The 14,492-nt window shown below is 35.1% G+C and overlaps 1 protein-coding gene across 1 annotated transcript; it reads right to left on the bottom strand.

The window, feature by feature from the left end:
* Nucleotides 1-3,034: 3,034 nt before the first annotated feature.
* On the bottom strand, nt 3,035-8,702 carry LOC307130455 (zona pellucida-like domain-containing protein 1). The gene is made up of 11 exons (XM_079823424.1): nt 8,666-8,702; nt 8,404-8,517; nt 6,979-7,205; nt 6,702-6,886; nt 6,543-6,615; nt 6,355-6,452; nt 4,551-4,631; nt 4,296-4,467; nt 3,741-3,843; nt 3,610-3,630; nt 3,035-3,494 (listed from the first exon to the last, which is right to left on the bottom strand). The coding sequence occupies exons 2-11, from the start codon at nt 8,504-8,506 to the stop codon at nt 3,391-3,393; spliced, it is 1,167 nt and encodes a 388-aa protein (XP_079679550.1). The 5' UTR covers nt 8,507-8,517; nt 8,666-8,702; the 3' UTR covers nt 3,035-3,390.
* Nucleotides 8,703-14,492: the final 5,790 nt, after the last annotated feature.

Below are 14,492 nucleotides of genomic sequence, written 5' to 3'. Positions count from 1 at the left end.
CTAAATAGTAAATCGTACGCATGATTTATAAATCGAGGGAACTAATTAGTAAATTGTGCACACGATTTACTTTTTTTTTCTTGCACATCATGTGCGGGGCTCCGTAGGACAATGATGGAGACATTCACTAAGAAGTGACAACATGTGGAATGCCACAAGATGTTCCTGAATGGTTAGTTGATGAATTTATGTATAGCTGATGTGGAGTTAACTATCTTCAAGTCATTTATTTGCATATTCTGTCATGATAATCTATAAATTCTCAACATAGCCTCACCCCCTTTGTTGTGTGTTCCCGGGGGCGGGGTTTATGTAAATTTCAGGGCTAGTGATGTCACTAACCTGGGAGGAAGCTTGTATGTGAGATGGTGGTCCAGTGGGTTAAACCATGGAACTAATACGCAGAAGGTTGCTGGTTCGATCCCAGCGGTCACCACCAGTGTGACCTTGAGCAAGGCACTTTACTCCATGTTGTTCCAGGGGGATTGTCCCTGTAATAAGGGAAGTCGCTTTGGATAAAAGCGGATAAAAGCGGATAAAAGCGTCTACCATATGCATAAATGTTAATGTATAGTCCCTACCACCCGTTTGTTGTCGTCCTTAAAAACCAATTTCTTTAAAAGAAAATATCTCCCTTTGCTTTGAAATTTGAGCGTTGTAACTTTGCAAATATTGTTTATGCTCAAACAGCAACATTACACACTAACTAAAGTTTAAAAAGTGAAATCATAATCAACCACCCCTTTAATATCCTTTTAGATTCTGATCCTTAACAAACTTTTCTTTTGGTACCTCCATTTTAAAGACCCTCAATGGTTCTTTCCCAGAGACATGGAGATCTTAATGTGGCTCTATGAGTAAACTGGTCAATTTCAGTGGTCGAAAACCAAATCTGAGTAATGTTGCACACAGCTGATACTTTTTATATTTAAAAAGGAGTCTCTGAAGAAAGAATTATGTTTATACTAGAAAATGTATCTATTTTTTCTCTATCACCTCTATTGCATAGATGTCTGAGTGTCATACGTATTGTTTTTCCAAAGTTTGCATGCTTGTAACTCTAAAAGTATTCAATATATCTTAATATCCTTCCAGATTCACATTCTTAATAAACTTTTCTTTTGTAATCTTAATTAAGATCTTCATATCTCTGGGAAAGAACCATTGAGGGTCTTTAAAATGGAGGTACCAAAAGAAAAGTTTATTAAGAATCAGAATGTAAAAGGATATTAAGATATATTTGCCTACTACTTGAGTAACAGGCATTCAAACTTTATACAAAAAAACACAAGAAGTGCTTTTTTTCCGATTTTTTAACTGTTACCATTGGCATATAATGCAACAAAGATTGCTCAAGTCAACAGATTTTACTAATATACCTACCAATCTCTGTGTAAAAATAAAATAATGATGCTACCATCTTCCTAAAATCATTTTTACACCCTGTAATTATGCTGCCTTCACGTGCTATCGGAAATTTCCTACTTCCCACTTCAGAAGTCGTGATTACGAGCTTGTCGCATTCAAGTGCTTTGTTGGCGGAATGAACAGGAATCATGGAGGACACCAGGTTTATTCTTGCCTATTTATTAGGAAAATCTTATTAAAAAACAAAATTATTATAAACCAATATACATTATAAACATTTACGATGCCAGATTCTGCCATTTTGGTTAAAATTAAAAGGCAACATTAGGCTCCAAATGTCAGGTGAAAATTTACCCAATAAATATACATTTGAGACATTTCATATTTTGGCTTTCATCACTATTTATGTTTGCCTTTTTTCAAGAAAAACAAAATAAACAAAATTAAAAATTTTAAAGCAGGGACCTCTGTTTGAGTTGACACGGAATGACCCAACAGTGTATTTTGTAAGATTTACACAAAAAAAAAGTTCATATTAATATATTTCAAATTAGTATATTAATCATAGCCTACATGACATAAACATTATTCATATAGCCTAACTTATACAAGACATATGTGTTGTTTGTAAAAAAAAAAAAGAAAAAAAAAAAAAGGTAAAATTCCCTGTTAGATTTGAAAGGTACAAAGTCATAATATAAATTTTGCCATTAATTAACAAAAGGGAAGTAAAAATAATGTTTTTCCTCCCAAAGGCCTGTCTTTGTCAGACACAAGTTTACATGTAACTTGGTGGAGATTGTTTGCGTCTAAATGCCGTGCCTCTTTATAGTTTGGGTTTCAGGAAAGAATGTAGCCTATTTATTAGACTAACAATTTAACAATAAGTAATAAACTAACTATAAAAAAATCAGGCTCTCTTTTCGATCTTAAACTAGGCCTACTCATAGGTAGGCCTATGAATTGTTCTTATTAAATGGATACAGTAATTATCGAAAAACAAGACCTACCTGTATCGCCTATGATGGTAAGTTATATGCGTATATTAATCTCTGGCTCGGACATTGTTTTCTTTGTTGCCATTCATATTCTCACGTGCACTTGAATTAGGCTATTTCGTCTAAATAATACGGAAGCCTTAAGAGGCCATGCATTATTGTCTTGCTTTCTCGATATAATAACATATTTTCTCGACAGTTCCTTTCATAAATGGATTCTCCCTTTTTTTCCTTTGGCGGAGGTAACAAATATTATATATATTTTTTATTTATTTTGCGGCACCTTGACATCTCCATGGTTACAGTTCCGAAATTACGAATAAATAGTCCTATGTACGCGGTTGACAAACAAAAATAATTTTTTTGTAAGAAAATAAAGTCGAAATCACAACAAAACAGCTTTTGTAATGTTGTGGTCTCTGACAAAATAAAACAGGAAAAACAATAATAGGTCTAATTCATCATTTTTGCTTCCTTAGATTTAGATAACTAAATGTTAGTTGGTCATTGTATGTATTTTTCAATGGTATCAATCGTGTACAGAGACATTATTATTTAGTCTGTAGCCTATTTAATGTTATGTGAGCAAATATTTCTGCTGCTATAGCTTAATATTTCACTATAGTGAAAGAAATCCTAGCATTCTATGAAGATTCCCGGGGACAAATGCAGTTTCTAACACTTTTATTCAAGTTTAAATGTTAAATTATTACATACATAGTGCATATATTTCCCCAAAGAGCAGTATTGCATGCATTATAGACTTTTCAATTTAAAAAGGCATTTTGTATACTATATACTGAAAATGTTTATTTTCTTTTTTTCCCTTGTTCTCATAGAAAATCATTGAACATAGCACAAAAAAGATAAAAATTACAAAATATTCGATCTACCAAATGGAAAAATAGAGGTGTTGATAGCTGACACATATACTTTCTCACGTTTTGTACCATGTGAGAGATCTTCTAAGACTGTTGTGTTCAATCAAGAGGTCGAAAGAATTGCCAAATCCTGATGTAGATCATCATGCAAGTCCTGATGTGGAGAACCAGTCAAGTAGAAAGAAGCTCAGCAAGCCACTGACTATGCCAACATACGTCAATTGAGGGACGGATGCTGATGAGGAAACTAGATATACATAGGAGGGAAAACATTTAAATCAAATCACATCGACATAATGAAACAACTATTTAAATAAGGTTCTTATTGTGTTTATTGAGGTGTTGGTAAAGAGAATTCTTACGTCTAGCGGGCGAAATGCCACCTGTGGAAAAATAACAGAGAATTTTGTATTATTTTATAACTAAAACAGTAACTTTAGTTATATATTATATAAATGACGTTTATAAGTAAATATAGGATGATTCTTTGTACCGATGTCAACTTTGGTTTTGATTGGTCCTGAGGAGACAGTGGCTGCATCACTAGCGCTGTTCTGTGAAGAATCTTCTCTCTTCTTCCTTGCGCCTGAGCATTTCTACAAAACACACACACACACACACACACACAATAAAGGTCTGATAATATCCACACACACCCATAAACACATGAGTCGAGCCAAACAAAGTTTAAAGCTGCTGTCCGTAACTTTTTCTGTGTTCAAGATTTACAAAAATGATATGAGAATGTACAACATGAATCCATTTTCCAAACCGTGTTTTTGTCTTACCCTGAATCATTATGGTACGCTTATAATAAGTGTTTATATTGGGACTATTTTAGTCCGGTCTGGTAGGAAGCGCTGCGGAGGAACACAGTCCCTGCGTGACTCGCCGTAGACATAAACAGAGAGAAGTAGCTCCGGCTGCAATGTTCTTCCGCAAGACACATGCAGTTCTGTTTATTAACCGCTAGAGCGCAAAAAGTTACGGACTGCAGATTTAACTAAAACAATTGAAATAAACAAATTATATATGTGTGATTAGTTACCGGAATCAAGTTAGAGCAAGTGGAGTTCTCACAGAGTCGGGTAACACAATGCAGGTAGAAAGTGGAGACGGTCAGGTTCTTGTGTTCCACAAAGCGGAAAGCCTCAAAGTTGAAGCGAGCTTCCTGGGATAGCCCATTCACATCGATTATTGTCTGGGCATCACGAGTACACCTATAAACAACAATAGATGTAGTTCTCACAAGAGAATTAAAGTGTCTTCCTAACTGCTCTCTCTTTTGTTATAAATGACTCACCCAACAAAAAGATCATAGGAGGTGCTGCTGACCGGATATGGGCTTGTTGTGGCATAGCAACGGTCCAGCAACACATTGAACCTTACAATACACAATAAGACAGAGAATTAGATTTGATTGATCTGTCATTGTATAATCAGTTCATTTACATTTTTATGCATTCAAGAGATACATTCATGTTGTCATTGTTAATTAAAACTAAACATTAATTGAAATCAAATATAAATATTAGATGAAAAACTTCAATGAAAAAAAAAGAATAAGTTTAAGTTTTAATTTACTAAAACAGTTTTTAGCTATTTCTAAAACTGAAATAAAAAGAAATATAAAAAAAGGTGCACAAAAAAACTGAAAATATAAAAATAAAAGCGAATTGAAAATATTAATAGATATTTTTGTTGGTTGGGGAGTAACGAAATACATGTAACTAAGTTATGGTTTAAAAATACAAAATTTGAGTAACTGTTTTTATTACAGTTACATTTAAAATTTTAAAATTACAGTTACACCCAAAAAGTATATTACCAAAAGGGATTACTGTGAATATGAATTACTTTGAATTACTTTGAAATGTTTACATATACTCTACAAGACAAAATGACTGAATTTATACAAATTGCCACATTCAAAAATATACATACCCTTGAATCTTAACTCGTCACCTGGATGATCCAAGTCATTTGTTTAGATAATTGCAACTTTTTATCTCACAATTCTGACTTCATAACAAGCAATTGCAAGTTTAAATCTCGCAATTGTAGGATAAAAAGTCGCAATTACCTTTTTTAATTTTATATTTAGTGGCGGAAACAAGCTTCCATGAAACACAATGCATTAAGAGCAGGGGTGAAAACTTTTGAACAGGATGATGTGTAAATCTTTCTTATTTTGTTTCAAGATCATATTTTTTTTTTTTCATTTAGAACTGCCCTTCAGAACTACATGTTTCCCAGAAGACAAGATGAGTACAATTTACCCTGTTCATCCAATCCGAAAAGTTTGCACATGCATCGTGTTGTCTTCTTCAACATCAATATTTTTATTTAAATTTTTCCACGATTTCTGCAAGGATTACTTCTAGAAATATTGTGGAAAACTGATGTTGTTTAAAATAATATGCATTGTGTTACAAACCGTATTAGTGATCCACACTCTAAAAAAAGGTGCTATATAGTTCTAAAAGTGGTTCTTTGGCTCGTAATCATAGGGGAACCACTTTAAGTGCTGTATAGCACCAAATCTTGGTGCTTCAGCGGTTCTCCAGTGGTTCTTTGGGATGACTGAGGTGCTATAGCACTGCTACCATATACAGAACCTGTTAAGCCCCTGTATGGTTCTTCAGCGTTTTTTTTAGTGGTTCTTTTGGGTGGCCATATAGCGCCACTGCCGTACAATGAACCTTTTAAGCCCCTATAAAAGTTTTTACAAGCCAAAGAACCACTGTTGGTGCTGTTTAGCCCCATTTTTGATGAAGAAATAAAGTGTGATATGGCACCTCTTAAGTGTTCTACATAGCACCATTTGACAAAGGTGCTGTAGAGCACATTTAAAGATATGGTGATATAGCACCAAAATTGGTTCCTCTATGATTACAAGCCAATAACCACTTTTAGTGCCATATAGCACAATTTTTTTTAGAGTGCAACGTATTCTAAAATATTTATATTTACAAAATTTGTGTAATCTAATGAAATACATTACAAACTACGTTTCAAAGCACGTATTTTGTAATCTGTAGTGTAGTAACCTAAAAGTAACCTTCCCAACCCTGACTAAAATAAACACTGGAGAGTAGCAGTCTTACTTGTTTGTGAGATTTGTTGCCTTGACCCTCACAAATATGCGAGTTTTCAACTGCACCCCAGATCCTGGTATCTGGAGTTTGGTACTATAGTTGGCAGTCTAAAAAAACATCCAAAAGAAAGGGAGGATGTCAAGAAAGTTGCATTTACTGACTCAAGTGTAAGTGTCATTTAATGAAAAGATCCTTACGCTGAAAAGACCCATGCTTAGAGTACTGATGAAGGTGCCGTTGTTGTCCTTCACAGCTAGACTCACTCCTGACCTGTTGGCACGAAGACACACTTTTGTCATGAAAGTTACAGCACAGAAACCTCATCATAGAAACAGTTTCTTGCAACTTATACTCACACGCTGAGCTCGGTGTTGTTGACTATATACTGTAGCGGATACAGACATGAAAACTGGTACATCAGTTGTTGCCTGTAAGTGATCGCACTAATGCTGGGATCATAGGAATTGATTAATCCGGAGACATTAACGGTCTGAACTTGGGAGAACTCTGAGAATAGTCCTGAGCCCACTTGACTTGTGATCTAACCAACAAACATGCCACACACACATTTTAGAAATCTGCGGCATTCAAAGTTTTAAAAAAGTTGATTGCTTTAACGTGAAAAGCTCTTACGTTCATATTGTTGCCACAAAGGGTGAGCGCATCCTGAGAGATCGAGAAGTTAAACATCAAGACGGGAGGAGTGACAGTCCAGTCTGCTACTCCACGGCAGGCTGTGTTGGTAAACTTACCATTGAGGGCCATTAGAGATTCGTTGTATCCAGCAAAATACATCGGACACAGGAGAACTCTTAAAAACATCTGATCGGTCCCACAAGTCACATTTATATCGGCATTTTCTGAAAGATTTATAAATATTCTGTTACTCTCAATTCTGTATTCATTTTGTACGTCTTTTGTTTTCTAGAAAAAATATCAATGCATCCTTAAAACAAGTTACATGTTAAAATTGTATAAGATAATCTTTATTATCTCACTGCAAAAAATGTTTTTTTACATTTACTTGTGGTGTAAGAATAAACAACAAAAGATATACAGAACCTGTCAAAAATTTGGAAACATAACCTTTAAAAAAACTACATTTATTTAATCGTAAATACAAACAGTAATATGGTGAAATATTATTAGTTTTCTATTTGAATATATTTTCAAATGTAATTTATTCCTGTGATCGAAGCTGAATTTTCAGCATCATTACTCCAGTCTTCAGAGTCACATGATCCTTCATAAAATGAAGCTAATTTATTCGTCGTCTTATTTTTATTATGTTAAAAGTTGCTCTGCTTAATAATTTTGTGGAAATTCTGCTGCATTTTTCAGGATCTTTTTGGCGAGTAGAAAGTTCAACGAACAGCATTTATTTGCATTTATGTATAAAATGTATTAAAGCGCTTATATTTTGTAACATTATAAATGTCTTCACTGTCACTTTTGATAATGCCTCCTTGATGAATAAAAGTATTAATTTCTCTCTCTGTTTTTAATCTTACCATGCACAAATGTTTGAATCATGGCTTTCACAAAAATGATAAGCAGCATTAATAATAAATGTTTTTTTGACAAGGAATAATGGCTGCTGAAAATTCAGTTTTGTGTTACACTCTCAGGGACGGTACCCATTAAAAAGGTTGCAATATGTACATTTAGTTACTAATATGTATAATTTTGGTACCAATATGTACCTTTGAGGGTACTGTCCCAGTGACAGCTTTTGTACCTTTTTTTCTGAGAGTACAGGAAAAAAATTACATTTTTATATGTATTGACATTTGTAATAATATTTCACAATATTAAGTTTTTTCCTGTATTTTGTATTAACTTTTGACAGGTACTGTCATCTGTATATCATGCAATTTTGCTTATCAAATAAACTTGTCCTTTTTTAAGTATTTAAAATATTAAAATAAATATTAAAAATATTAAAATATTTAGATCATATTAATATTAGCTAATATTTACTGGAAAACAAGACAAATCGTGATTAAGATGATGATTTTTGCAGTGTATATACAGAGAGTGTAATATGTATCCACTAACCTGCCAGTTTGTACGAAGGGCTAAAACGGCAGGCCTCGGGAATCTGGCCTTCACACTGTAGAAGGACGCCAGCGAAACACAATACCTGGAGCAGCCTGATCATCCTGAGACAAACTAAAGACGACAAACCGTTAGAAAATAGAAATTTCATCTGATATGAATATATTTGAAGACACAATTTAGTCTTTTTAAAAATAAAAATGGTTAAATAAACGTGTTATCATATCACATGTTAAAACATCTTAAAGAATAGAGATGTTACCTTTTGGAATGCACAAAATCTTGATGAGTAACTTCACCTTCCTGTCTTGCAGATTCTTCCAGATTCAGTATTTATACAGAGGAGAAGGGCGTGAGAGAAAACTTGACAAAGAAGAGAGCAACACGAGACTCTCCGATGATCTTTTCACTGCTATCTATTCAGATCTGGTAACTAAGTTTACAAAACAATTTTGTCATCAGTATTGCTGATTGAACAGATAGTTCTAGGGCAACAACTGAAACTGGCACATGGACATTAAAGTATGTCAGGTCTCTATTCTCATTAAGGTCTTAAGCCCTCAATCCACCCTATTCAATCGAGCCGCACAAATCATTCAATAGCTCAATAATACATATCTGTAATACAACACCAAATCCAGATTTTTTTTTTACATTTTTAGGATGTGTAATTCTCTTTAACCTTTATTTAACTGTCAAAAGTAGATAAGATTTTCAAGGTTTTTATTTTATTTTATTTTGATGGCTCATGGCTGCAACACACTCCAAAAGAAGTTGGGACGCAGAGAGACAGGCATTTTTACCACTGTGCCACCTGTCCTTTTAATTACCCTTTTTAATGTTCCTGAATTGGGGATAGGACGAGGCTAAAGGCTCCACAGGGTAAAAGGCTCTTTTGATTTTATTTCCCTCTAAACCACTAGATTGCCCAAATGTTTGCCGCAGCACTTTCTAAAACATCCGCTTTTCAAGATGAACGTGGAAATTTGGCTCATCCTTTACGCGAAGTTGAGTCTGTGTGAATTTGAGCTAATATTTAATATTTTTCTAAATGTTGTAGATTTAAGTATAGCAAAAGAGAATCGCTAAATGTATTGAATATATTTTGAGACAAAGGTCTTAAATATGTATGGTATTTAGGGTAAAGGCACAATAATAAACATGATAATAAACAGCTGGCTGACTTTTCCGTTTGTTGACATGACATGGTTGGATTCAGATGGTAAATATCATATACTAAGTTGAGTGTCCACCTTGATATTACCCATATTTATAATGAAACCATCAAATTTAAAAAATATGATAGTAATCATTTCATACAATAAAATATAATTTATAGTTACTACTATAAATCTATATTAAATTATTATGGTCTCTCCTTCAATGCTTTCAAAATCGTTACTTTTTAAAATAACTTTGTTTAAAATATATTTTAGATTAACATATTTTAATGACAGTGTATTGAAGTTTATTGAACAATAAACTTTTATCAAAACTTTTTTTTTAAACGTTTATAAAGTTCTATCGATTTTTTTAATTTATCAAAACAAACAGAACATTTTGCAAACTTTGCTAAAGTGATTATTTTTAACAAGTTGACATTATTAAACATATTATTTTAGCTAATTGCCTTTTGTGGAAAACTTTTCTGCCTTTTTGCCCCATGCTGGTTTTGTGTGGGGTAAAGCCCCCCCTCGCCACCTCATACATTTATACGATTTTTAAATAAAGTAAACCACTTTTATCATTTATTTTCATACAAAATCTGTAGTTCCATAAATGTTCAATACAATACAGTGGGGAGAACAAGTATTTGATGATTTGGTTTTCCTACTTACAAAGGTCCAGAGGTCTGTAATTTTTATCATAGGTACTCTTCAACTGTGAGTGACGGAATCTAAAACAAAAATCCAGAAAATCACATTGTATGATTTTTAAATAATTAATTTGCATTTTATTGCATGACAGTATTTGATCACCTACCAACCAGTAAGAATTTCGGCTCTCACAAGACCAGTTAGTTTTTCTTTAAGGCCCTGTCTCAAATGGCACCCTAAACCCTCACCCTCTCTTCCTCTGAGTCCGCACTTTCATGACGTAATACCGCTTTGACTGCCGGGAAGAAGTCCACTGCGTAACCCGCACTAGTGCGCATCGAGGGCGCATATTGACCTCGAAGGGGGCACTCGTGAGCACCCTTCTGAGACCTAAAATGACAAGTGGACACCCTGCATTCTTGTGGACTTAACGGACCACGCAGCAGCCATTGTAAGTCCACAAGACCGAAAGTGCCATGAAGTGTGCCATTTGGGACAGGGCCTAGAAGCCCTCCTGTTCTCTACTCCTCACCTGTATTAACTGCACCTGTTTGAACTCGTTACCTGTATAAAAGACACCTGTCCACACACTCAATCAAACAGACTCCAACCTCTCCACAATGGCCAAGACCAGAGAGCTGTGTAAGGACATCAGGGATAAAATTGTATACCTGCCCAAGGCTGGGATGGGCTACAGGACAATAGGCAAGCGGCTTGGTGAGAAGGCAACAACTGTTGGCTCAATTATTAGAGAATGGAAGAAATTCAAGATGACGGTCAATCTCCCTCGGTCTGGGACACCATCCAAGATCTCACCTTGTGGGGCATCAATGATCATGAGGAAGGTGAGGGATCAGCCCAGAACTACACGTCAGGACCTGGTCAATGACCTGAAGAGAGCTGGGACCACAGTCTCAAAGAAAACCATTAGTAACACACTACGCCATCATGGATTAAAATCCTGCAGCGCACGCAAGGTCCCCCTTCGCAAAACAGCGCATGTCCAGGCCCATCTGAAGTTTACCAATGACCATCTGGATGATCTAGAGGAGGAATGGGAGAAGGTCATGTGGTCTGATGAGACAAAAATAGAGCTTTTTGGTCTAAACTCCACTCGCTGTGTTTGGAGAAAGAAGAAGGATGAGTACAATCCCAAGAACACCATCCCAACCGTGAAGCTTGGAGGTGGAAACATCATTCTTTGGGGATGCTTTTCTGCAAAGGGGACAGGACGACTGCACCGTATTGAGGGGAGGATGGATGGGGCCATGTATCGCGAGATCTTGGCCAACAACCTCCTTCCCTCAGTAAGAGCATTGAAGATGGGTCGTGGCTGGGTCTTCCAGCATGACAATGACCCGAAACACACAGCCAGGGCAACTAAGGAGTGGCTCCGTAAGAAGCATCTCAAGGTCCTGGAGTGGCCTAGCCAGTCTCCAGACCTGAACACAATAGAAAATCTTTGGAGGGAGCTGAAAGTCCGTATTACCCAGCGACAGCCCCAAAACCTGAAGGATCTGGAGAAGGTCTGTATGGAGGAGTGGGCCAAAATCCTGCTGCAGTGTGTGCAAACCTGGTCAAGAACTACAGGAAACGTGTAATCTCTGTAATTGCAAACAAAGGTTTCTGTACCAAATAGTAAGTTCTGCTTTTCTGGTGTATCAAATACTTATGTCATGCAATAAAATACAAATTAATTATTTAAAAATCATACAATGTGATTTTCAGGATTTTTGTCTTAGATTCCGTCACTCACAGTTAAGGAGTACCTATGATAAAAATTACAGACTTCTACATGCTTTGTGAACCTGCAATATCGGCAGTGTATCAAATACTTCTTCTCCCCACTGTATATATATCTTTTTTTTTTCTTAAGGTGTGCCTTTAAACCCATTGTGCCCTACTAATTGTTGAAGTTTTGCAAGGGGAATTTTATCCCAATCTCGCCTGATACAAGACTTCTCAACAGTCTGTGGTCGTCGTTGTCTGATTCTCCTTTTCATGACATTCTCCTTTCCATACATTTTCAATAAGTGGCAGATCTGGACTGCAGGCAGTCAAGCACATCTCTTCTACGGTGTACACTCACTCTTAAGAAAAATGGTTCCAAACAGTCCCAAATCAGGGTTTTTTGGCTTGTAACAATAGCAGAATCCTTTTCGGTGCTTAATAGAACCCTTTTTATAAGGTTCCATACAGAACCATGTTAAAGAAAATAGGACATTGTTGGTGTTATAAATAACCTTTTTAATAATCATTTATTTTCATTAATATTAGTATTATCTTCATATTATTAATGTTAGTATTCTTAATATTATTTGTATATATTATTTATTAATATTGTTTTTTTTTATTTTTATTCCTATATCTGCCTGGTCTTGTTGCCTCTATTTCGGTTTTACATTTGAAAAAAACAACAACATGTTGTCAATTAGGTACTTAAATCATTTATTGACATGGCAAATTATTAACAAAAAAAATACTGTGCTCTAACAACAGTTGTTAACTGAATACATTAATAAATAACAATTGACATTGAACATGATATAGATGTAATGAAGACCAATTTCCAGTGATATATCTTCATAATCCTCTCTATGATGTCCTTCATTATGAGTGTATTCTGAGTGGCCGTTTCTCTCATGCAGATGATGAGGTTATGCTACATGACTGCATCTGAAATACACAATTGAGTTTAGAGTTACAGTTTGGCTGTACATATGATTATGTTAAAACAATTATGTTTATGAAGGCCAAAATCAGCAAAAATGGACAGAATGCGAGCCCTTTACTGTGTTAAAAGGAAAACGTTATATAAAGTCATGGGATAGTTTTGTTTTGTGACTGGGTATATTTAGGCATATTAAATTATAATCTAATTTAGATTCTAATCTAACAATAAAAGTGCATCCATTATAAAAGTGCTCCATGCGGCTCCGGGGGGGGGGGTTAATAAAGGCCTGAAGCGAAACGATGCGTTTGTGTAAGAAAAATATTCATATTTAAAACTTTACAAACTGTTATCTCTAAGACTGCCAATTCCAGCATTCCCGGAGCCGTGTGGAGCAGTTTTATGATGGATAGATGCACTTTTATGGACTTCAAATACAGTGCAACAATTCACTGCCATTATAAAGCTTGGAAGAGCCAGGACATTTTTTTCATATAACTCTGATCCTTTTTGTCTGAAAGAAGAATGTCATATACGCCCAGGATGGCTTGATGGTGAGTAAATCATGAGGTAATTTTCATTTTTGAAACTGAACTATCCCTTTAAGTGACAACAGTTTTTCAAAGAACTCCTGACTATATTTAACACAGCAGCATGACCGGTTCTCGTGTAATGCCGTCTGAGGGCTCAAAGGTCACAGAGGTTTCCAGCCTTGCCCTACATGTACTGAGATTTCTCTGGACTCCCTGAATCTTCTCCACAGTATTATGTATTGATGGAAGACCTAAATACTTTGCAATCTTACATTGAGTAATGTGATTTTTGAGTTGTTTGACAATTCTCTCATGAAATTTGGCACAAAGTGACCCATCCATGCTTGTGGTGGATGTTCCTTTTATACCCCAAACACGAGACCCTCACCAGTTCACCTGCTAATTGTGGACTGTTTCAAAACAGTTTAACTTGGATATTCTACAGTCTTTTCACTTTTATTTTGCCTCTGTCCATTTACTCAGTTTTTTTTTTTATAAGTACATTTATTTTATTGTTTATAAGGAATATATTAAGGAATACTAAGGAGGTTAGTGAATGAAGTCCTGGGTGGCTAAAGACGGAAAAAAATTACAATACTTAGAAGAAAGAAAAAGAAAAGTTGTTAGTTGGTTTGTTTGTTTTTGCCCATAAAGTAAATGGTAACCAAATTTTTCAAAAATATCTTTAAAATTAGTAAATAATGAATTTTTTTTTTTGGTTGAACTATCCTTTTAACAAATGAAATATTAGTTTTTTTTTAAATGAATAGTATGAAAACGGTCCTGACTATTTTTGAATGTGTTTGCCCACTCAATTCACAATGGAATGATGCTTTTACAGTGGTGTATAATGTTTGACGGGTGTAGTCACTTTGTCGTCAGGTGGCGTGTTAAAGAAAGGTGTTGGTCACTTAAGGTATTTTAGAGATAGAATTTCTCTTTATGAATATTGACAATAATGCTACTTACATCATAGTTAAACACTTATTTCAACAAAAAAGGTGGAAACGGTTTCTTTCTCGGGACAGCAACCCCATACAGGACGTCCTGTTCCCTTGATGAAACCAA

Source organism: Gobio gobio (genome assembly GCF_949357685.1).
Source record: "Gobio gobio genome assembly, chromosome: 8".
In the NCBI taxonomy this organism is placed as follows: Eukaryota; Metazoa; Chordata; class Actinopteri; order Cypriniformes; family Gobionidae; genus Gobio; species Gobio gobio.
This window is presented reverse-complemented; position numbering and strand designations above follow the sequence as displayed.

Bases quoted from the DNA above. Each gene is read 5' to 3' on its own strand.
- LOC307130455 (XM_079823424.1), bottom strand. From the start codon at position 8,506: ATGATCAGGCTGCTCCAGGTATTGTGTTTCGCTGGCGTCCTTCTACAG. The intron at 6,887-6,978 runs GTAAGAGCTTTT...TTTGTTGGTTAG, and splicing joins TTTGTGGCAACAATATGAAC to ATCACAAGTCAAGTGGGCTC. The intron at 3,631-3,740 runs GTACAAAGAATC...ATTTTTCCACAG, and splicing joins CAAAACCAAAGTTGACATCG to GTGGCATTTCGCCCGCTAGA.